Source organism: Chamaea fasciata, unplaced genomic scaffold (assembly GCF_029207755.1).
Source record: "Chamaea fasciata isolate MVZ Bird 193981 ecotype frontalis unplaced genomic scaffold, bChaFas1.0.hap1 SCAF_1, whole genome shotgun sequence".
NCBI lineage: Eukaryota > Metazoa > Chordata > Aves > Passeriformes > Sylviidae > Chamaea > Chamaea fasciata.
The window spans coordinates 61,783,850-61,808,773 of NW_027094086.1; the positions used below are offsets into that span (position 1 = coordinate 61,783,850).

The following is a 24,924-nucleotide window of genomic DNA, read 5'->3' on the forward strand; positions in this document are numbered from 1 at the left end:
AATTACCCCGTGGGGTAACAAATAAACACACTAAACCAGAGGCAATATAGTGAAAACATTGTATTGTGACATGCTTTTCCAGTTCAAAATGTTGAAAGCATTTTTTTTTTTATTGAACAAATTATTAAATCCTACATGCAAAATTCTGAAAGCCTACACTACATGTTAAAACAGCTGAACACATCCTATTCACACTTTATCTTGGGATCTTTCAAACGACAACTAACAGTCTATTAATATAACTATGACCAGCAGACTAATTTGGATGGACTTCTTTAGCTCTTGAAAATACTCTATACAAGAGCACTAGGAATTCATTGACTTTTATTTTTTTTTATTTTAATCACAAACACTATACAATCTGTATTGTAGGTGTTAAAACATGTATTTTCTTTAAAAAAAGTTTAAGAAGTATTAAAACAGTTTTAACAGTGATAAAGTAGGCTTTATTCCAATTATTTGTGTTCAATTATTCAACACCAATTTTTACAATACCTATATCTACTAAGACCTACTTCTTTTGGACCTGTGCCATCTGTCCTACCAGGTAACTTCCCAAATTATGAAATTTATAATTTTCATCTTTAAAAATAAATTGTTGGAATTATTTATGAAGATGGCAGTGCTTAGACCCAGCCCACACATTTTATAAATATGTTACAACTACACACAGCACACAGCTTCACAGTTCATGCGATAGGCAGTGTCTAAAAAATCAGTTACTAACTTCCAAAAACATTTAAATATCTACGGTATTTAAACACAGTGTTTTCTAGTTCCTCATAAGAAAAGTAAGCTGTAAACATTTTTACCTTTAGTTCATGCCTTGTTTGTTAGGTAATGTGGACTTATTTTGTTGGTTTTTGGGGGTTTTTTTTTAAGTCTACAACCATGGTTGGAATAAATCTGTGTTCCCAAAAATATTACATTCCATGGATAAAGCACAAGTCTATTATATAACCATGTGATACAGATACAGAAAATGAACTACTGTATTCAAAAACATAAAAGTAAAGATACTAAAACAGTCCATAGCTGTTAGAGCTGATGCTTTCAGAATACAGACCAACATTGTTACACTAAGAATGTTCAAAAATAAGGCCTCTGAAATAAATATTTCCATTCTTTAAAAAAAGATATAATAAAAATGTACATCACATGGTAAATGTAGGTATAAAAAGCACTAAGTTAAACCATTCTGGATGATGTATCTGAAGTAAAATGGCCTAGGTTTTGCTTCTGCCGACGTCCTCTATTGTTTTTGGGGCATTTTCTGTTAAAAAAAAAGAGAGAAATAGGAAAGGAGGGCTGACTTTATATATGCCACATATAATTAAGCCTAGCAATCACGCATTGACTTAATTTTCTGTATGTAACAATAGCAAGGAGTCTATAATCTGTGCTGAAAAATGGGACACTCCTGCTGTTCAGTACGGGGCTTTGACCTGGGAGTGTCTGTAGGACCCCAGATCATCCAGACGGGAGCCCTGCTAGACCTTGAGACTGAAATCAGCAAGGTGCTACATCGTTCAGTCTTGATCCAGCAAACACCTTCCATGGGAAATTATTGCATTAGCTTTACATATTTAAAACCCAGTGGATGGTGAGACTGGATCAATCAGACTTTTGAAGTGCTGGACCTCCAGGTGCCTTGCTGCTCACAGCAGCCCATGAGACAGAGCTTACCCGGGTCTCTCTGTGAGGTGTCTCTGGTGATCCCTTTCTTGGGGCCAGACACACAACAAAAAGGATTCACAAAAGCCAGCAATCCTGAATGGAATGGCACTTAGCCAGGCAATGAATGATGGAGCAGTCCTGCTGGGATGCAGCAAGATGTGAGAGACTGAGAGCTGGGAATGGTTATACGAAGGCTGAAAGAGGAGCTGAACCACACCACTGCTTTGGCCAGCAGGATGTTGAGTGAAAACGGGAATGACATTAAATGCACGAGTCAAGTAACTCTTTTACAGGTGTAGATGGTGTTTTATACATGTGCTAGAGTCTGTTAGGTTGAACTTTACAAGGAATACAGGGAAAAAGGCCTGTATTGTTCATTCACGGGGTGTCCTTCTACATCACTGAGTTTTGGAAGCCATGCAGTAGCAGAAAGTTTTACGGCCCAGTCTAAGTGGAGCTGAAAAAGTGAAGGACAACTTGAGGAGGAAAAGTCAAACTGTGGCACGGATGCCCAAGGGTAAGACTTCATGCACCTATAAGGTAACTAAGTCATACTTAATCTATCTCAGAGACCTCAGTGCCTGTTTGGTTCAAGTCCTAGAACTGAACACCTTGTCACCAAAAAGAACCCATGGCTCTCATCTCAGTTTATACACAGAGTAAGAATTTGAGACAACCCAGAAACCTGAACTCTGTGCTTGTGTGTCTTTAAGTTTCACAAAACAGGTTCTTACAGTGAGTGTCCAATAATGGGACTAAATTGCACACTAATTTTCAGAAAGTGTATATGGTGTGAGGGGTACTTCTTTCTCTGTGTAACACCATTTACAGTGGTACCACAGGGAACAGCATCTTGTCAGCCTCTCTGGTTTCACTGAGTGGTAGCTGGGGATCATAGCTTCCACAAAACTTCAGCAATGCTTCAATAAGTCCAGTGAAGGTCTAACACAGTAGCTTAACTCTTGGATTTGTTTCAAGGCTGATCTGTTCAGCTGTGTATTTAGTCTGGAGATTCAGAGTGGTTACTGGTGGTTTCTGAATTCAAACAAATCTGTCTTTTGTGGCCAAAGAAACAAGGGGGCAGACAGGATGCTACATAATCATCCTGCTTCAGTCATCAGGTAGTTTTTAAGTGGGTATTAAGCAAATAAGATGTTGGGCATCATATAATTAAATACAGAGAAAGTATATCCATACAACGTGTAATTTTTCACTGTTTTTGTCATTACCTACCTGGTTATGCACATGACAATTGCAACTATAATGGCAATCTGTACAGCTCCAATTATTGCTGCAATAAGGACATGCGTAAGCTTTTGTCTACTTGGGACAACATAAAGAATACTAAAGTCTGTCTTTTCACAGTGCTGCCCAGTATATCCTGATTCACACCTGAAAAAGAAAAGGAATATTTCATGGAATCTGTAACTTGACAGTACCCCAATCATTTTGCAGATGAAATGAGAAATCCAAGGTGACTCCAGCTGAGAAAGTGGTGGTGAGAAGGCGCATGTGTGATAATGCTTGGGTTAGGGAATTGTATGGATCTGTGTGGCAAGACAAGAGACAGACCAAGCAGATATGCTCTGCTTTTTCTGTGTAAGGTTATTAGTGGCCCTCTGAAAACACACCAGTGTGGGGAAGGTCCTGATTTGTCAAAAGAAATATGTGGGTCATTATTATATTGGTAAGATATTTAGGAAGAGTGAAGCAACCAGGTAGAACAACTTGGAAGACAAGTAGACAAGGCTAAATGAAATGCAAGAACCATGCTCATGAAACACAGGGAGAGCACAACTCGTTCAGCTCCATTGTCAATATGGGACAGAAGCGACAAAGAGGTTGAAAATCCACCTTGAAAAAAGAAGACCCCTTTTTAAGCTGCAACCCAGAGAAGTGGAATCTTGTGAAATCTACTGGACAACAACAGCACCAAGCCCACACCTGCCTTGTGGCTGAGCCAGAATTTGATGCAGGTCAGCTTAGAAAACCCAATGGCTCACAACTGTTCAAGTGAGAACCCAAACACAACTGTTCAAGGAAAAATCCAAAATGATTTTCATGCAGTGGGGGAGAAATAGCTGGAAGTAGAGGAGAAGCAGCTCTGTAAATGGTAACTTTGCCTGAGCAAAGCAGCAGTTAGCTCAATGAGAAACTCAGCAGAGGCTGTTCCTGAACAGTGATGTGCTCTGATAATGCAAGATGTGCCAGTACAAACATACCCTGAAACCATTCATGTCTCAAGGCAAAGGAGGCTGAGGCACAAGAAAAGGCAAGAGCCACCCAAAACACTGAGAGTCAAAGAGTCAAAGGCCACCAGCTAGAACCTTGAGCAAATTCCTTGTACAGCTGTCCTTTAGAATCTACTGACACGAATGCATTCACTGTGGAGAACTGAATCATACAATTGGCCTCCAGCTCTGCAGCTGGAGAAGAGCTATTCACATGCAGGCAGAGCAGCAATCCTTTTGTAAACTGGATCTGACAAGCTCGAATGCAACACAAAATCAGACTCATCCATTCAAAAGCTTTGTGCTAGGGTAGGAATTAATTCTGTTTGGAGCAACAAAATAATTACACCAAAGACCTTTCTACAACTGCTAATGCAACTCCTAATCCTCCTCTGCATGCAGGGATAATAGTTGGGGTTTACATGTTCATAATCTTGTGACTCTACTTTCTCCAGCCATGAGCTGCTGTGTAAGGAGTTTTAGTTCAGGCATGAACCAAATTCTGGTAAGGCTTGTTAAAGAAAACCCTCCATGTACTGTAAGTGTGCCCAGTGGTAGCCAGGAAGGGAATAAAGAGAACTCGGTATGAGCATACAGGAAGAATGGGGACAGTGAATACACTGATAATCATGCAAGGAGACACAAAAAGGAAGAGGTCTCCTTGTTAGTCAAGAGGACTTAAATCTTATTGTTAGTTTGCTTTTGTTTTCATTAAAGAAAGCAGCAGATGAAGAATTATCAATGTGAGAGCTGCTTTAATGCAGAGGAGGCACAAAGAAATTCTAAGATGTTTCCTCAGAAACACTGAAATGACAAGAAATTATTTCTGAGAAATACTGAATGCAGATTCAGGAGAAAAAGTGCTTGTATTAAGTATTACATCATGGCAGGATGAAGTAGCAGGCACTAGTTTTCCACCTTTAACTAGTAAAACAGATTTTTAAAGCGTCTTGCTGCATAAATGTATGACAAGATAATACAGCATTAGTATAATAGCAAGATCAATAGAGGTCAGCAAGAATTTATCAAAATTCAAAAGCTCATCATTCAATTAATTGATTTAGCATAAAGAAGTTTAGATTTGTTTTTAAAGGGTTGGACTGTGTTCTTGACACAGCCTGCTGTAAGGACAGGGCAGAACTGCCATGCACAAGGGGGGCAGCAGGAGACAGACCTGATCCCATCTGTGCAGAGGCTGCTAAACTCTACTGTGCAACTGACTGCTACAAAACCTTCCTCCCACCTGCCTGCTGGGCTCCAGTCCTGGAGGGCTGCTGTACAATGAGCAAGGAGATTCATTGCCCTCAATGAAAGCAGAACTCAGAATTTCCTCTGCACAAGTATTTTCTGCAGTTTTAGAGGTCATCCGATACCTCACATACATCACTACCAGGAAATGAGAACCAAATTAAACAGTGTGTATGCTGGATGTGAATGAGAACCGAAAGCATTTGAAAATAACAATTTGCCCTTAGCATTCAGCATTATATTTTCCTTGCTGGAGAAAGAGAGACTTTTTTTCTCTGATGGAGGTACATGATTACTATGGCTGAGTGATGTCTGTTATAAACTATTTGTTTCCTTAATAACCCTGCTCCAGTAAGAAACATGCATAAAGCATGAGACCATCAGTATTTTAATAGCCAAGAAAAATCCAAAGGAGATCTGATACTCAGGGTCAAGAACTGACAGTCACAAATTCTTGACTGGAACCATGTGAAGTTTGTTGTGCCAAGCTCAGTGCTGAGATACTATTCAGACTGTTTAAATACATAGCTGAAGGTAGGAACAGTAAATGTAACTATAAAATAGAATCTAAAAGGCTGGTATATTAATTAAATTCATAAAAATTGCCTATCAATACTTACTAGAGTAATAATAAATATTTAAAAGACTGAATTTATACTGAATCATAAATTGACAAATTACTATAAGATTAGCATCTTCCAGAAAAAAAATCTGAGAAAATATAAATGAGTTAATTCAGATGGGAATGTTTTCCTTGAAATACTGCTACTTTAAACATTTTGAGGACAAATACATTATAAATTGTGTTAAATACAGTTCTAGATCAAAAGAATACTGTAATCAGATAGGGTTGCCTAATGCCCATTGAGATGATATTGGGGATGCATCCAGTTTCTCAAAAAAAGCAAAGTCATGTTGAGTTCTCTTAGTTCCAGATGAAAAGAAAACCAAAACAGTCCTATTGGAAAAGTGAAAATAAACAAGAAAGGGTCTTGCATGGTAGAAGAAATAACAGAACCTTTCAAGTGCTTAAGTTGACAACCATACTGGCTCTGCCGTTTGGGCTTCCTGCTCTCTGATCTGTCTGGAAACCTTTAAATCTTGGCAGTGCAAAAAACACCTAAATATCATCAGTCAATAAAGATCAAGGGAGAAAATATGAAAGTATCCAATGGATTTACAGCTGAAGTTTCAAAAGCAAAGGAAAGAGAAGAGTTATAGCAGTTGCAGCCACATAAATCTGAAAGTACAAGCTTGCAAGATAAAAGCTCAGGAGTGAAACCTGCTAATAAGTAGGGAACTGAATTTTATTGCAAAGTGGCCTTTTGATATAAACAACTTTAATAATAATAATAGTATAATAATAATAATAACAATAATAAAATTTTTGAGGAAAACAAAGATACAGAATTCAATAGGTGAAATGTAAAGGAAAAAATTATCTGGGAGTAAGGAACATTCATATATTCTGGAAAACACTGAGAGGCTTAATACTGAGTGTTCTGACTTGCTAGTTTACACTGTAGACAAAGGGTGTGGGGTAATAAATATTTTGCAATTTTTTATTCTCTAGATGAAGCCTATTATTGTGAAAAAGGGCAATAAATGTTAAAAATAAGGTATTGATTCTCTAGAGAGAGTTTATGACAGGAACAATAAAATGTACAGATAGTGTAAGAACAGGCTGAGAGGTCAGTGGGGAAAGAACAGTCTTAGAGATAAGCCATGCAAGTCAAAGGCCTTTTTAATGTGTTTCTGTTTTGTTGTTTTTTTAGCTCTAGATATGATTTAGCAGCTGAAAATAAGAAGATAACACTGAGGTGTTATCTCAGAGGGATTCAGGTTCTGATGTACCTGACTGACCGAGCCTCTCCTCTGAGCACTATCTCTCTCCTGACTGGAGCAGCTGGGTGCTGCCCACAGCACAGGGATACTACTCCTGTGCCACTGCTTAGATATCACAAAGTGATACATCCTGTCATTATGTCTAGAGAGCATTTTGATTAAGCTTTACAGTGATTTCAATCACATTCTGGAGACATGAAGGACTTACCGGCAGGAAGCCTTCTGAGTGGAATAAATGAATTCACATTTTCCATGTATACAGTAACCATTGAAGCTTTCTGAACAAGGTATGTGGTTTCCAATGTAAATGTCTTCTCTTTGATCACTGGCATCTTGAAAAGAAATATACATAAGCAGTTATATATGGGTCCATGATGTTAATTTAAAACCCTCAACCAAGAACAGCATATCCTTAAAAACTTGCAGTGAATAAAGGACCAGAGAATAATAAAGCAGAGGCTTAAGGGAGAAATTTCAGAGGCACCTACAGAGATTTGCTAGAATGTACTGCACTGGAAAATGATCCTCAGAGACATCTATGCTTTTTTTTTCAGGTTTCTCAAAAAGGAGAAAAGTGTTCATGACAGAAACAAACCAATCCAGGAAGATCAGCAGAAGCTTTGTCAGTGGCACTGGGGCAAAGAGATAATACATAGATACAGAGAGCTCTTTCCCATGTGTAAACAGATGAAAAAGAACCCTCCAAAAAGGACTAGAAAGATGCTGAACCACATTTTATGATTATTGGGTAGAAAAGCACTTGATACAGCCCAGATCTGACTGGTACCACTGGTGGTTAAAGTTGAAATCAAACACACTTCAATAGCAGTCTTCCTCAGAGAAACATTTTTATGGAGAGAGAACTCAAAAATATTTGTTTAAAATACCCGTTCCTTTGGGAGGTGTGCTGGTTTTGGCTGGGATGGAGTTACCCTCCTTTACAGCAGCTGATGGAGTGCTGAAATAATAGTGGTAATACAACACTGTTTTGGCTGTTGCTGAAGGGAGCTCACACAGCATCAAGACTTCCTCTGCTTCTCCCCTCAGAAAGCAGACTGGGAGTGGGCAAGAGCCTGGGAGGGGACACAGCCAGGACAGCTGACCCAAACTGGTCAGAGGAATATCCCACACCACATGACATCGTGCTCAGCAATAAAAACTGTAGTTTTGATACTTCCAAGGTGGCAGTTGCTCAGAGGCCGGCTGGTCATCAGTCTGCTGATGGGGTATTGTGAGTGACAGCTTTTGCATTTTTGCATGGGTTTTTTCCTCTTTTTTTCCCCTCTTTGCTTCTTAAACTTCCTTTAACTTCTCCAGTGAGTTTTCCTCCTGTGTGCTTTCCTGGTTCTCTCTTCCATTGTCCTGAGAGAAGCTGGGATAGAGCAAGCAACTGGTTGCTTAGGTGTTGTCCAGCTCAGCCCAGCACAGGAAGGGAGTCCCTTCTGCCCCAACATCTCTCATGCTTCTGTTGTGTTACCAAAGCTGTGTTCATTTTCAACCATTTTTCCCCAAAATTTTTTTGTAAAGAAGTCCTAAACACAGAAGCTGTTAATGAACTTCTCTAAAGAACAGGGATCTTAAGATGCGAGCGTAATTATGGAATTGTGTTCATTTCCATGGCAATAGCTTCCCAAATAAAAGATTATAAAGCAAAAGGGATTGTGAAGAAGAAATCTCTTATACAATTGTAGATATTTGAAGTTACACCAGTAAGAAAGAGAATGTATTTTTACAAGAAAAAGAAAAAAAGATATGCTGCTGGTTTAGGTTTTTTTTCTGAAAATGTCTTGAATATATTCTAATTTGGTTCTGGAGCAAAAAACACAACCATGTATTAGAGGTTTTAGAAGGAAGCCTTTTAATTCAGACTGTTTCGAAGACACAGATGACTTGATACAAGAGAAGAACGTTGTCTAATACTAACAATATGTCCACCACTGCACTGATGGAATAGACTAAGTCAGGACTTGTCTAAGAGGAGAAAAGTGGAGATGTCTCACCCCAAAACTATCATCTCTCTCCTTTTCCAAGAATTTAATTACTGTCATATGTGATCCCAATCAAACCTTGTAATGAGCTACAGACAATTATATTAGTATGTTCAGAGAGCTGCACCATATCTGGTTTTAATACATGTACTGATACAGAATGTGATGCCCGGTGGAAAACTGAAAGGTGCATCCCCTGAAAAGTGGCCAGACAGCCACACACAGGTCAGAGCCAAAACTTATATTAAGCAAGGAGATGTAAAATGCAGGAGGTGATTCCTAGTGTAAAACAGACATTTACCCCCCTTTTGGCAGGAATCTGTTTTTAATTGGAGAGGCCTGCTAGACAGCTCCAGAGCTTCAAAGTGGAAGATATAACTGGCGTAGGAGGCTCAAAAGAGTGACTGGATATAGGAGTTCAAATACTTCACCAGAAGGAAGAGTCATGCATAAAAATTGAAACCCTGATGCTCGTCTTGGTACAACAAAACCACTGAGGCCAGCTGAATCTGGGAGGAGAGACCTTTCTGATGGCACTTTAGGTAGCCACTTGCACTGCAGGAGGAGACTGTCACAGTTCTAGAGGCTGAAAGGTAGTATCCTTCCAGAGAGCAGGGTTTAACAAGAGTAACTCGCAGGAACTGAAAGCAAAAGCAAACAGGTAGGAGTGTGGACTGTTCTCTTATCCTGGATGAAAAAAAAAAGAATTTAAAGAAGTTCACTTTAGGCTCTCACTATCTAAAGAGACCTGAGTACTGTATTAAAAATTTTCAAAACAACCTTTTTTCATGAAGCATACTCTTTTCATGCACATCATTTGCTGAATATGAGACCGCACAAGCCATACACATTAATAATAATAATTATATACAATGGTTTTTCCACTAACTAGATTTCAAGGGCAATTTACATGCAATGAATAAAAGGCTGTTAGCTCTTTGGAATAGGAACTGAAAGTGGTGTTTCATTACATTACATAATAAGATGTATATTGCATTTGGTGCCTTTTATACCTTCATAATGTAAGTGAAAATTGACATTAAATCACTCCAACTGGTACATCATATGCAGTGAAAATAAGAGAATTTGTGAAAAGAGAAAAATACACGAAGCTTTTTGGCACTGAATGACTTTTCAAGAAGAACACTAGGAATGTTGAAAGCCATGGTGGGATGGCTTTACTCAGGGAAGCAATGGGAGTGCAAAACAAGTATAATGACAGAAAAACCTGAAGAGCAGAGCTAACAGAGAAGGTACCACCCCTTGCAACAGAACCTGGATTAAGACAGCACTGAGGAGAAAGAACAGTGAGTTATGTTCATTTGTCATTCCTTCCTGTGTAAAATATAAGCACCCATTTGCAGATGGATTCTCTTTTCAGGGAAGTTTTCTTCCTCCCTGGGACCTGAGTTAGAGATGTCATCACAAGACTGAAGAGGCTATTGCAACCTTCAGGCTACTACTCACTCCTGCTCTTTCACATGGCTACTAATGATGATGTAGCATCAAAAAGTCTGAGGTCAGTTAAATGAGATTTCAGAAGCCTTGGAGACAATGCTAAAAAAATTTGGAAAAACAGATTTTGCTTCCCTTCAATCCTCCCAATAATGAGGGGAAACTTGAAACAGACAGGTGAGCCCAATATGTCAATACCTTGCTCTGTGACTGGTGTTTCCACCAAAACTCTGGGGTTTTAAATCACGGAAGAGACAAGGTATGCTGGGGCCTGACAGAACCAACATGTCCTGAAGGGTATAAAATGACTTTTTGGGTGTAAGCTGGCAGGACAAAGAGGGCTTTAAACTAGAATTGATGGGGGAAGGGGATTCCAACACCACTGCAGTAGGTAAGTCACATAGCATCACCTGAGGGTTGCAAGCGTTACTGGGAGCACTTGCACTGCTCCTGGGAGCATGGAGAGCTCAGGCACACATTTGAAATGCTTGAACACTGACACACAGAGTATGAGAAACAAGCAGGATGACCTAGAAGCACTGGTCAGCTCCCAGAGCTACAATATCACTGGTATTTTCATGAATTGGTAAAAATGAGTCCTACAAGTGGACTGCTGAGATGGAAAGCCACAGGTTGTTCAGGATTGACAGGCAGGGAAGACAAGTTGCAGGTATCATGTTGTATGTAAGGGAGAGGTGATTGCACAGCACTTCCAGTTAGTGCTGATGTGGTTGAGAGCCTCTGGGCGTGGGCTAGAGGGGTGGAAAACAAGGAAACGTGATAGTGGATGTCTATTACTGAGTGCCCAGCCAGGATGTGAGCACTGATGACTTATTTTATAAGCAATTATGAGAAATTTCTGGATTGCTAGCCCTTGTCCTTATGGGAGATTTTTAACTTCCCACACATCACCTGGGAATATAATATTGCTGTGATGAACAGGACTTTCTTGACATTTGCAGGAGATAATAGCTTCTTTTCAGAGGTACTCAGTGAGTCAAGCCCTCCTAGACTTGCTATTTGTGAATAGAGGGCTCATGGGGGGTGTAATTTTAGGTGTCTGTCTTGCCCATAGTGATCATGAAATGGTTGAGTTTAATGGTTGAGCTTTCAGTGCAACAGGAAAAAAGGACACCAGCATTGCTACTCTGGATTTCAGTAGAAAAAACTTTTTATGGAGCTCTTTTGCAGAGTACCCTGGCAACCTGCTTTGGAGGGGTTCATGAGTGCTGGTCAAGTTTTAAGAAGTGCCTTCATGAACACAGGAGCAGACAATTCTGCTGCATTGTAAGTCAAGCAAGTAGGGAGAAGACCAGCTTGACTGAACAAGGGAACTCTTTGTGGAGCTCAAGAGGAAGGAGAATTTGTATGGCCACTGAAAGTGAGGTCAGGCTTCACAGGAAGAGTACAGAGCTGTAGTTTTTATGTGCAGGGAGAAGACACAAAAGGCCAAAGCTCATTTAGAACTGAATCTGGCCAGTGTTGTGTAAGATAACAAGAAGGGCTTTTTCAAGTGTGTTGCTAGCAACAGGAGGTCTAAAGAAAGCATTGGAGTGATACTTCATGTGTATGATCATCTGACTAGCAGGGATGAAGAAAAAGTAGAGGCATTAAAAGTTATTAAAAGGTAAGGTAGGGTTCATGTAGGTGAAACATTTTCAACCAATGTGATTCAGCATATTAGTTTACTGAAAATATTTTAGAACAACCTAACAAATACAGAATCACCCATTTTTCCCAGAAGTTAACAGAAAAGATGGGATCATAGCAGGGAGGCTTGTGCTATATTATTTCATCAGGAATGTCACAGCTTGGTGTTTTCCAGTAAAGTCATTTTCCCAGCACTTGGAGGGAGTCCAATCCTGTGGCCATTGCACAGGGTACTGAGCAGCTGGGCATCTTAGAGGAATATAGCAGGCAAAACTTACAAATCATGCACATCTTCCTGCTAGCCTTGCAACACACTGTACGAAAGAAGTTGTTCACAGGCCTGTCTCAGTTACAGGAATCAGAATTGTAAGGCAGACTAAAAGAGACTTGCATGCTCTATTTTCTCATCTTGTGAAGTTATAACCAAAAAGCACAGTCTGCACCATACCTTTCACTTCTGGCCGATACTGCATGCCATCATCTTTCTTCCCAACTGCATTTGTGTCATCTGTTTCTAGGTGATAAACACATGCACGGTTACTTATTAGAAAAAGGATATCTTCTAGACCACTATGTGTGTATCACTGATAAGCCAGAATAATATTTGAAGAACTATTTTAAATTGCAGTAAAGATAGACACACTCCCACACTATTGCTCCCACACAACCACATTGGTATCACAACTAGTTGGTGACCCCAGTGTCCAGACCAACACAAGGCACACCTCAAGCTTTAGGGTTTGAACTAAAAACTTTTCTGTGGTATGGACCTAGGTTATCTTGGTGACAGCCTGTTCTGGTGTTGGAACAGCCCGAGTTACAGATCTTGATGTAACTGGCAAGAAGTTGGCAGAAAGCTGTTATTCCCATGAGAAAGTCCTAAATGCAAGCCCCCAAAACCGAAGGATTATGGACAGGATAAGCTACAGGGCAGTAGACAGAGGGCTTCAGTGGACCATTCCAGCAGTGGAACAGGAAATTAGAGAATCACTTTGGTTGGAAAAGACCTGTAAGAATAATGGATCAATGTTTGTGCAATCAGGACCAAACCCGACTCACACTGGAAGCACATTTTGCAGCCCACAGCAACAAGAGGGAAGATTTCCCACACCCCCATATTCCTTCTGTTCTCCTACCACCTTCTCATGTAAGAACTGTTGGATTGTTCCTTAGATTTTCCCAAGAGCTTTTCCTTAGCTTTCCCAAGAGCAGCCAAAGAAAGGCGATGTAAACACAGCACTATGTGTGTAGTGTAGGGAGCTCAAAATTACAGGTGATGAGTTCACTGATAACTGCATCAGTGACTTCTGACCAAAAATGGAAAAGGGAAAGTCTATCAAGCCCAGTTATGTCAGAATTTACATTTATCAGAAAACCAAAATTAATCCTACCTGAGCAGTGCCCAAGGTGCCTGATGTCAATCTGCTCTTGCCTCAGACATGATGCCTCTCTGACAAAGCACGGATTGTTATAGGAACTTCCATCAGAAGCACATACAGGATTAAAACTGTATCCACTGCAGTCTATGTTACATACACACCTGTTAATTGAAGCATACAGCAAGACAAAATTGACATCCAGCAAACAAAAATTAAGTCATGTTAAGTCCTAAGTAAACACTGGCTCATGCAACAATGCCAGCAGGGGACAGTGTGCTGCATGAGGATGCTGGAGAAGTCATTGGCATCTCAGGCTTCCGAGCAGAAGATACAAAATCGTGAATACATGCTTCAGCGTGCTTTTCAAAAATGTATTAATGTTTCTTGCAGTTTTACTCTGGTATCAATCTCATAGACTTCACCTGAAAAGTGATAACATGTTACTAGGAAGATTTACTACATTAATATACCAGTTTGTAGTGTCTATTCTCTAGTGTGCACAAAACCAGAAGAACATTCTAATTTTTTCAGTGTCAGGATCCTTGGGGGGGGGGGGGGGGAACAAAAAGGACTCCCTTTTCTGTTAGGCAGTAGAAAGAGTTCTATTTCAAAGGCTGTATAGAGTCAATATGCTTGGTTAACAGTATCATTTCAGCAAGACTTTCATTCATACCTTTGAAAGTTGACAATGGGTCTGTTATTTTGCATTTAAAACAGGATTATGCAATCTGAATTATTTCATATTGCATCCCATTAACATTCTGGTTGTTTAGGATGAATCATTTTCCACACAGTTTGCAGCTAGGGATTGTAAAATGAAAGCTGGAAAAATGAAGACCTAGTGTGTAGCTGGTTCCTAACTACACAGAGGTAAGACAGCCAAAGACTCAGATGGGGATAGGACCTGCTCATGTTTAGATACCTTTGTAGCCCCAGCAAGAAGTCCAGAAATTTTACATATGTGAATAGCAGAGGAAAACTTTGCAAATTTCCATGCCTCACACTCCCTGATTATTTTAATCAATATTCTGCTTTCTAACTAAACTTCTATTTTTGAATGAGAGTTTCTGTGTATGTTTCATATTGCTCTACAAGTTCATCTCCAACTTTGGGATGGGGAAAATAAGGTATGGCTGCAGAATGAGGGGGAGGACAAGGTGTGCACCATGTCCAACTCTCAGTCAAGCTCCTCCTGATGTTGTGAGTATGAGAAAGCGACTCTGCACCTTCTGAGAAGGTGGCAGTGAGCACAAGATCCTCTCCTTGGCAGAAAGCTCTACAGGTGGAACATGGTCTGACTGCCCAAAGTAACAACTAGCTTCATCTTGATACACTCTTGTAAGTCACAGGATGGGGGAAAACGTTCGCGTTACCAACTTACCAGGTTTTTTATGTTCTTTCCCACTGCTGCAGATAAAATTAAACTGTTAAACAGATGAATGAATGCCTCAAGCTAGTAACAAATCTGCAGCAGAACCAAATTCCATGCTACAGAAACACTGAAGATGGCCAGCATACTTTTCTCTCTTCCTCTTCTTTCATGAGAACCTTTTGTTGCCTAATACAAATACGTTAATTTTGCAGGTGACTTTCCACGGCTGTGAACTTCAGATTCTTGCTAGATGGAAAAACATCTCTAGTGCAAACAGGGTTTTAAGTGCACCTACTGACAGTGAAAAACTGCCTCAGTAATGTCTCTACACATCCTAGGGACCTACTTCCAAGTACTAATGTAGCCTGTAAATATCAATATGATGAACATATGATAATCTTTCTTACTAGAAATGGTAACGGTTGCAAACCTTAGAACCAGGATGGAAATACTATTTTGTTTACCTGCTCCCACAGGATGTTAAGACTAATCAGGGGTTTATTAGGGTTTACAACATACAAATAAAAGGCTCATGGCACAGCAGTCACGCATATTTATTGACACAAACTAGCAGAGAGCTGATCCTCATTTGTATGGCACTGGCTGTGTGCAGACAGATACCTTTTCTCTCCCTTAAATCTGTCTTTAGTCACCATCTGATCTGTAGCATTATAATTATGTTTGAGTTTTGTCATTCCTGGTGACAAATAAGGTGAGTTTTAAAAATATCTTTTTCTTCTTTATGGTGACATTACAGGCTAGACTTGAAACTGCGTGGAAACTGCTTATATTTCCATGCTCTGTTGTGTTCAGATTTAACATCTAATATTAAATGCTTACTTTCTCAGAATTGTCAGGCACTTGCTTTAGGGGGGCTTCTGAATTCTGATCCTGGTTTTCTCATCAGCAGTCTCAGTCTTATCTCTAACCACCTCTTCAATGTACAGAAATTTCACATATTGACCTCCCTTCACATGTATCTGATTATCTGCCTGGTGCCATTAGCTACTTCTTTGCCTACAACCATGATGGCAAGCGGTACTTCCAGCCTTCCCCTGGCCCGTTGGTTACTGGTCCCTTGGCAGAGCTGTCTGACAAGTAAAACCAGGTGGTTTAAGTGCACTTAAGTGGGGCCATGAACAGTTGAACTGGACTGATGTAATTTTAAAAAATTGAAACTTATATTCCAACATAAACCTCTGAAGCCTTTCAGAGGGATGAAAGAGAATGAGTTAAGGAGAGGACATGGCTTGAGTGCAATGGTCTGAAGGGAAAAGAGCCTCCACAGATGCAGTAGGGTGGCAGAGAGGGAGCCAGGAGCACATGTTAGAAACCTGCACTCATCAGAGAGTCTGCATAGGGTGCAGACTTTGTCCTTGCTCATAGACTGTTTCCACTGGACCAAAAATACCGTCAGGACTGTGGGAAGTGCCGAATTGTGAGATGAGAGCAGTGACATATGGGGAGTGCTGCTCTTGACAGAAAACATGAAAAGAATGTTGTTTTTAACTGCTTGGTGTTTGTGAAGGAAGGCAAAACCATGGGAGAGCAAGTTGCTGCTCTGATGCTGCACATCAAACACTTTAAAACTGGAGCTTGAGTCCCTGTGAGGGGACAGGACCACCACGGACTGAAACAGAAGAGCAGCTCAGGAAAGTATTGGAAGAACTGCCAACAATCCCAGTATGAAATACTGAAAAAATGCTATATCCTGACGTCAGAGAGTTACAGAGGGCAGATAAGAGCTTGGTACTGAGATGATATGAAATCCAACTGCTTGGTGGAAGCCAGCTTCCCCCACCAGCCAGTTTGGGAGCCAAAGCCAGACAGAAATCAAAGCTCAAGGCTACCAAGCAGAGCCCACAGGTCTGAACCATACCACAGACCATACAAGAAGCACACAATGCGAGAAGACACGGCAGACAGTGAGAATGAGCTAAAAGTGCTGTCTTAAAGTGCAAAAATCTTATCAGAGGACTTTGCAAGCAGGCAAACCTGTAAGAGGCACCAAGGACTGTTTTCCTTCACAGCTAAGACTGAAATTGAACACAAAATTGCAGTTTCATATTGTAATCTGCTCCCTGAAGTCTCTCTCCTGCTGGGGAGAGAGCACAGAGAGAACATAAGGACAATGCAGTGAGCTGCTGACAAAGGCAGGGCAGGAAAAGATTGAGATCAGGAAGGGGGAGCAGGGACACGTGGGAGAAACACAAGAAGGGCACCCAGGAAGAGAGTGAACCTTAACTGTAAAATTCAGAAGAAAAGAGTTAGTCACGTAAGGTAAAGCCACTTAGCAGTAGTGTGTATTAAGGACATCTTGAATGTGCTTGATGCTTCATACAAGAAAGAAGTAAATGAGTGCTTCAAATTTTTGCTGGAAAAGCTTGTTGTAAAAGCCACACTGGAATAAAAGGAGTGAGAAACCTACAAACATTTTCTTCACTATAACCTTCCTATTGGTTTTAACCAAAAGGGTTTAAACAGGTAGGTAGTGCTCCAAACTGAAGTCTTGCTGGAGGAGGTTCCTGCTTAATGTCCTCAACAGATCATTTCTCTCACTTAGCTTAGGAAAGTCAACAGGATATATTCAAATGTTTTCCTGATGTACTAGGGTATACAGAAAAAGTCCCTGAATTTTGTCACCTGTCATCAGAGAGCTGACACCTTTAGAAAAAAGGCACCAGCTTGCTGTGAAAATGTGCTTTTAGAAGTCGTGTGCGTATCATTCATTAACACCATTAGTTAAACAGAAAAGCATTTGAATTTCAAGAAGGTACAAAGTGATATAATTAAACCAAACAGACTTTTTGGGTGGTTTTAATAAGCAAGAAATGAGGATGTACAACTCATTTTTTAGGGGTTACTAGGTGTAACAAAGCAAACGTGCTTAGTAAAATGAAGTGACGAGCTCAGGCTATAAGAGCACTTGCTGCTATTAGTAAATTAATTAGATCCCCAGAGATCAGAACACATTTCAAGGCTCCCTTTTGTTTTCAGGCTTCAAGGTGTGCGTGGTCTGTTGTAAGTTCTGTGTGCTTAAAAGCCCTGGTAGGTTCAAAGAAAAAAAGAGGGGGAAAAAAGGAAAGGAAAAGCATAACTGACTTGTGAAGCGGGCTTGGCTACAGGGAGAGACTAGCATTTCCAACCAACAGATCAGGCTGCTGCATTTATGCCCACCTGGGACTTGCTCACAAAGGTATTTTCCTGGCCTGGCCTCACAGGGAGTACTGCTTGCTGTGCCTTCCTAGTAGCTAACAACAGTGAGGGTTCTCAGTTACTCACCAATTCATTGGCACAACCTGCTTAGAAATGTAAAATGGAAACACTAGAGTAAAACAAAGTGTGTGAAATGCACACAGACGGATAAGGGTATGCTTGATGGAATAAATTTAGGTGAATTGAAATAGCAGGGGTGTTGCAACTGCAGTTAAGAATATAACCATGCCAAATGAAGGATTACCTTTCATTTGATGCTTCTTCCCTTGTGTGCAGTTCTTCCCAGATGAAGCCTGAACTAAGAAAATTTGGATTTCAAAGTGATTTTTTCTACCTATTTGACTAGAGTTGAATCTTCATCAGATTTTTGGTGTGTTTTTTAAAATCCTTTTATAGCACAAGAGAAGTAGAATTCAATTCTACAAAGCTTCTCTGTGCCTGCCTTTAGCATTCTGTCTTTACTTCTGCCCAGCAATTTTGAATACCATAAGCTCCAGCTATTTGCCAGACATCCCTTTTCCTACATTCCCTTGTTCATGGCATGGCTCTCTCTGACCACTGAAGAAATTTAGTCTTTACTGCAGTGAGCTTCTCACAGCATCCACAGTGAACTGATGTTTGCTCTCTCAAAAGCAGCCCAACCCTCCCTCCACCATCAAATAATAGGAACCTTCAAAGACTTGGCACACACTGCTGCAAAGAACACTAAAAATATACATTAAAAAAACAGACCTGAATTATTACCCATCTAGGATCTATTCAATTTCCTAATAGCCAATATAGTGAAAAGATCATTATGCTCTTCCCCTCATATCAGAATATCCTGCACCCAGATTTTCATAATTCATAATCCTATGACACAATTTTAAATCCCTTGTTTATGTTGATTTTCTCTATTGTCTGAATGGTTTGTTTTGCACACAAACACTTAGGATTTCTTTTCTTCTGTTGGATCAGAAAGCTGTGAATTGCATTTACACAGGATTTAGATACCCTTCCTTATGAATACCTACATACAATATCATACCCTAAAATGTTAATTAAAAAAAAAATATTGGTAAATGAATGAAAAAGGGGTTAAAAGAGGTAAGTATAAACTTGCCTAACAGACTTCAAACAGGCCAAATCTTTCTCTGGAGGACAAATTATATAGACAAGGCAGAGACTGGGACTTTGGGATGTCCACACTGGCATTTCTAACTGTAATACTAAGACTTCTGAAATTCTGGTTTGGCCTTTGTGAAGACAGACACTATGTAAATTATAGGCCAGTTGAATCTATATATTGCCGAGGCACCTTTGCTTTCTAAAGTAAATATCATAAAATGTTAATCTCAAAAGGTCTACATGGAGATCAGTTGTCAATCTTTCTTGAAAATCTACATTATAAGTCAAAACATATCTTTGACAGCATAGTACACATTAAAAAAAAAAGACTGAATGTGCTCAGAATCTCATTTCCATATTTCATCTGTTAAAAAAAATAGGTAAAACTGAGAACATGATAAATTTGAATTTTTACAGTGAGGCTATTTTTAAGTTAATGATTTCCTTATCAAAGAAAAAAGAAAACGATAACAACTCAAGTGGGGTCTTAACAAGATGGAGGAACCCACAGAGGTCTGGAGATGACAGGACACCACTCACACTGCCACAGGACAGATTGTGGGTGTACCAGCAGGGAGGCAACTCTGCAGAAAAGGACCTGAGGGTCCAGGAGAGCAGCAGGCTGGGGGGCTGCATCACAGGAGGGTCACCAGCAGAGCAAGGGAAGTGACTCTTGTCCTCCATTCACCACTCATGAGGTCCCATGTGAGGCACTCTGTCCTGTTTTGGAACACCCCAGTAACAGAAAATACTCTGAGAAACTGGAGAGGCTGCAGTGGCGAGATGCTGTGATGGGTAGAGGGAAGGAGTGCGAGCTGTTGTGAGGAATGGCTAGGGGCACTGCACCTCTTCAGCCTGAAAAAGAGAAGCCTAAGAGGGGTTATTGAGAAGATGAGAGTGAGGCTCTTCTCAGAGGTACATGAAGAGGAGTGAAGGACAACAGTTGCAAGTTGCAAAAAAACATTCTGATTGAACATGAGGAAATTTTTCCAAAGTGAGAGGAGTTCAGCCCTCGAACAGATATGAAGTCTTTCTTCATGAAGATGGTCAGAACTGTCCTGGAGAAGTCCTAGAGCTCAAATGAATTATCCCTGGTTGCAGTGCAAGGCAGGAGCGCAGACCCCCTAGAGATCCCATCTTTTGCTTGTGTACTGATAGGATGATCTATTTATCTCATGAACAGTCAGTAGAACTGAAAAGCCCAGTATGTGCTAAGGACAAGTCTGGATACCTGAGTGTATATCAAGAGCAAACCACCTATGTTTGTGATGGTGACCTGCAGAATTTACCCCATCAGCTCTAAATGGCCCCAAGCTTTGTGCTGCCACCTCCGTGTCCACTTCTCAACAAGACTGCATTTTTAATTCAAAATTCCAGCAGAAAACACACAACCACATTCATACTACCTATGTTTTTGGGCTTCTGGCCAGTTTCTCACACAAGAGTATAAGTCTACCAACCTCTTGTGCACACATTTTGGGCCACTAGACTCAATATGTTGTCTTTTCAACAAAGGGGAGGAAGTTTCTGGCCAGAGAGACATTTGACAGTCAGATGAGAAAGGCAGACACTGACTGAATGGTGTCAGGCAGCAGCTTTTCTCATGATGTATGCAACCTGTTTCAGTTTTGTCACCAAATGGGAATAAAGTCCCCCCCAAGCCATATGAATCCTGTTCTTTGCATCCTGTTACCTCAGACTTACAGAAAATCACTGTTCAGGCAAATTACATGTTATGTGTTTATGCAATTTAGTGCATCCACAAGTGATTGTCTATGCCCTTAAAAAGATTGATCACAAACAAATAGCTCTTTAAAATACTTACAAGTTGTGTGAAAGAAGAAGAAAAATACGGACAAATATATTTCTGTGACATCAACCTGGTTCTCAACCTGTTTCCTTTCTAAGTTTAGATAAAGAAATAATGTATTGATTTGCATATAGCTGAATACAGTTTTTCCAAGTGTGCTGTTTATGACAACCCTCTCCTCAGACTTTCCTTCTGTGTCTCAACCACTCCATCTAGAACCAACATCAAAATTTTTCATAGAGGCAGTGGAAATTATAAAGTTGTTTATACATTTGTATTCAGTTTACTATGCATTGTTACCACTTCTGGTTTAGACAGATAATGTTTTTGTGAAATCAAACAAAATGAACATAGAAATCTAAAATCCCGTGCAAAGCCTGATTTCTTCAAACTATGTGTGATCTAATGCAATAAAAGCATATGTACCATTTTCAATCAAGAGATAGACATAATGCTTTAACACCAAGCATGAAAACTAAGAATCTGTAACTTTTTCAAAGGGGAAAATACAATTTAAGACCAACAAAAAATTGGCATCAGTTATTTGTAATATGGCATGTATCTCAGCTCTGTACAACCAATCTGCTTGAAATTTGCTGTTAAAATGCACCAAAATTCAGTAATTACACAGATTCACGGATTAATTTAGGCTTAAGATATGTGCAGAGATCATTTAGTCCCAGCCCCTGTTCGAAGTAGGTCCCAGGGCTGTGTCTGATCAAGTTCAGACCATCTCCATGGAAATGCCAGACACAGTGTTGGATTATCCAACCACCCTCATAGTAGAAACATTTTCCATTATGACAACCCAAAATTTACCATGCTTTGACATGTGTCTCTTGCCCCTCATGATATCATTGTGCACCTCTGAGAAGAAAGGACTTGCTTAGACAACAACTAAGGACCTGGAAGTTCAACTCTAAAAAATCAGGAAATGACAAAAGGTCTTGCTTCTGCTTCTCTGTTGTGAAGATCAGCCTACAGTTTTCACTGAAAGCCTCAGGTACCCCCATCTTTTGCACAGGATCCCACAGCTTTCCATACCCAAAAGACAAACCACATTCTGCAGAAAATAAAATTATTTTTAGCAGGATTTTTCCGTTACTGGGAGAAAATTTGCCTATTCTGCTCCCTAGACTATTGCGGCTGGCCACTTGGCAGGTCCTGGGATTCCTCACTAATTCCAGCTCATTTACCTCAAACCACCCAACATGCAGTGGCATGTGTGGCACCTTTCCCACCAATTCACTAAACATTTTACCAATAAATTAATTTCCTTATTGATAAATGAGGAGGACAGATACTATTTTGCTTCTCAAGAGCAGCCTGAGCAGAAGGAGCTGGTGTTTGTAACAGTCTCAGATTGCACAGCTTGGGAAAAAGGTTCAAAAAATTCAAAACTATGTGTTTACTGTTTGTATCATAAATACGGCTTGAGATTATCTACTTAACACTAGGGGACAGTTCAGCTAACTCATCCAGTTACTATAATGGAGCAAAATTTTCTTTAAGTGCCTTCTGTTATCACATGGATCACTCTGTTAGGTGTCTTAACATCAGAAGGTGCAAGCAAGGGCTGTCCAGGCCTAATAAACCTACATGAATGAAACTAACTGTACTTTTTCTTTGTGGTTCAGTAGACATTACCACACTCTCCAAAAAAGTTCCAGTGGCCATTCTTATGCCTTGAAAAGGAAAACCAAACCAGAATATTTTTTATGAAATCAGGGTGTTTTCTGATTTGCTATAATTAGGGATGATAGTGTTGGTAATCTAGTGCAAATTTGAATGAAATGAGAATTCAGACTAGCAATGCTTATACATAATGAAATATATTTGTATTGCCAGCAACTTTATGCATCACGATATAATTCTATGATGTCAAAACCCACACTGAAACTCAGCGGAAAGAGTATAAAAATTAGACATAAAAGCAGATATAAGGGGTGTTCTACTAAAGTTTCCCAAACAGAAGATTTCAATTCCAAATTGTTTCTGCCAGGTAAATAACTGTTTTGATTTTATGAAAAAAATATGCCAACTCCTATATACAACTTTAGCAAGTTTGTGACTTGCTTGTGACTTGTCAAAATCAACTTTCTGAAGGAAATCTGTGTTAACAGTCTGGCTAAACAGTCAATAACACTGAAGCCTGTTTTAATGGTTAAAGGCACTGGGGAAAAAAAAAACCAAACTAAATTATATTAAGTTCCTGTATAGAATTGAAAAATGTTATCCAGTAAATTTCAAATAACCTACACGGGAATACTTTCTAACTTTTGAGCACTTTCTACATAAAAGTTCTTGTTTCCATTAATTTTTTTAATGAGGACTAATTAAAGAAATCTTAGAGGCAAAAAGGCACTCTCTGCCTGTGGTCAAGAAGTGGAAACTGGTTTCATTTTATATGAGTAGGATGTAGAGAATAGATCTTCTGCTCTCCTCAGCTTTATCATAATTTTCTTATAGGTAATACATAGCTGCAGGAATGCCTGCTCTACAAGTGCAGAAAGACGAGGCAAGCTTTTACTGAAGTTGAATGCATCAGGATTTATCTTCCAAAGCCAAAAGCACATCTCAGTGGAGATAAAGATATAGATATATAGATATATACGTATGTATGTATGCATGTATATAGCTCATCTATACCATCTTTCCAGTCATAAATGAAGCAGACCAAGGCAATATTTCAAAAGATTATTAGTATTACAAAAAACAGCTCTAGTTCATTTGTCTTCCTCCTGGAAAGAGCAAGCCAGCTTCAGTACTATGGCATTTTATGAAATGCGAAGTATCATGCTAGTATTCATGAGCACTATTACCATTTTGCTTTTCCTTGTATTCTACAATTTAATCTTGAATACACGTCTTGAATATTAGTGCTAAGCTGCTTTGCTGCCTGAGATGTCTTCATGCTGGTATCCTGTAATAAAACCTTGTGCAATTAAGACATATTTCAACATTAAATGGATTCCAGCTGGAAGACAAGAAAAGGGAGAGTGATGTTTTCTCCTATAAGTGATGTTCAGGCAGTGTTATTCTGAGATGCTGTTCCCTCTGTGGATACAAAACTGTACCATTTGCAAGCCTCTCAAATACCTCCATGCACTGTGTCTGCAGCTGCAACCCCAGTACCTGCCACCAGCCCAGATCCAAATAAACCTTATTCCATACTGGTTGCCACTGCCAGGCTGTTAGAAAACAAAACCCCATCAGCAGACAGGACTTCCTTTAATTCCCTAAAAACCCCTTAAAGCATCATGGGCCTGTCTGAAGAGGCCCTGTGCTTCATGATATCTCTGCCCCTTCTGAGAGTCACACAGAGCCTGAACAGCTGGGGTGTAATATAACCAAGTACCTTGAGTGGGGAAATTTGGTGCATCTGCTTCTGCATTATGGATTGTCTTTAAAAGTTTCTGGTTTCTTGATAATTTGTTTTGAACTTTGACAATAATTAGTATTTTGCATTCATTTCCCCCTGGGCGTATCTAAGAGATCAAATACCACAGTGAGTTTGGAAGATCTGATCGGCCTAAATCCCCAGTTAAACTTCATGTTTAGGTCCAAGGTTAGCACTGATGGAAATAACTGCATGTAACACTTTATGAGCAAGGAGAACATAGAGAAAAAAAATCTCAGGGTTGAATAATCAGTATTTATTTTGCATTCCTGTTTGCTTTTGAGTTGTTTTGTTGGCAGGATACAACAAATCAAGGCTCTTTGTTTGAAAAATATTAGTTAAAGATTTTCCAGTACAACTCTCTGTTGCTTTCCCCCACTGCTTTGCAACTGCAGATGGTTTGTTCTTTACAGACACATGTCAAACACATTATTACTGGATGGCACTAAAGCTTCAGTTAGTAAGAGCAAACATAGTCAAGCAGATAATCATGAACATTTAACATGTTTTCCTTTTTGTTCAGTGATATTGTTAGGGAAAACATTA

The 24,924-nt window shown here is 39.7% G+C and overlaps 1 protein-coding gene across 1 annotated transcript in view; it reads right to left on the reverse strand.

Moving 5' to 3' along the window:
- Positions 1 to 45: 45 nt before the first annotated feature.
- TMEFF1 (transmembrane protein with EGF like and two follistatin like domains 1) overlaps positions 46 to 24,924 on the reverse strand; it is a 112,226-nt gene continuing 87,347 nt past the window's right edge. The window contains exons 6-10 of the mRNA XM_066184911.1: positions 13,486 to 13,634; positions 12,543 to 12,608; positions 7,210 to 7,333; positions 2,911 to 3,069; positions 46 to 1,273 (exon numbers count right to left, since the gene is read on the reverse strand). Of these exons, the coding sequence (XP_066041008.1) occupies positions 1,189 to 1,273; positions 2,911 to 3,069; positions 7,210 to 7,333; positions 12,543 to 12,608; positions 13,486 to 13,634 (583 nt within the window). The 3' untranslated portion in view covers positions 46 to 1,188. The remainder of the gene's footprint in view (positions 1,274 to 2,910; positions 3,070 to 7,209; positions 7,334 to 12,542; positions 12,609 to 13,485; positions 13,635 to 24,924) is intronic.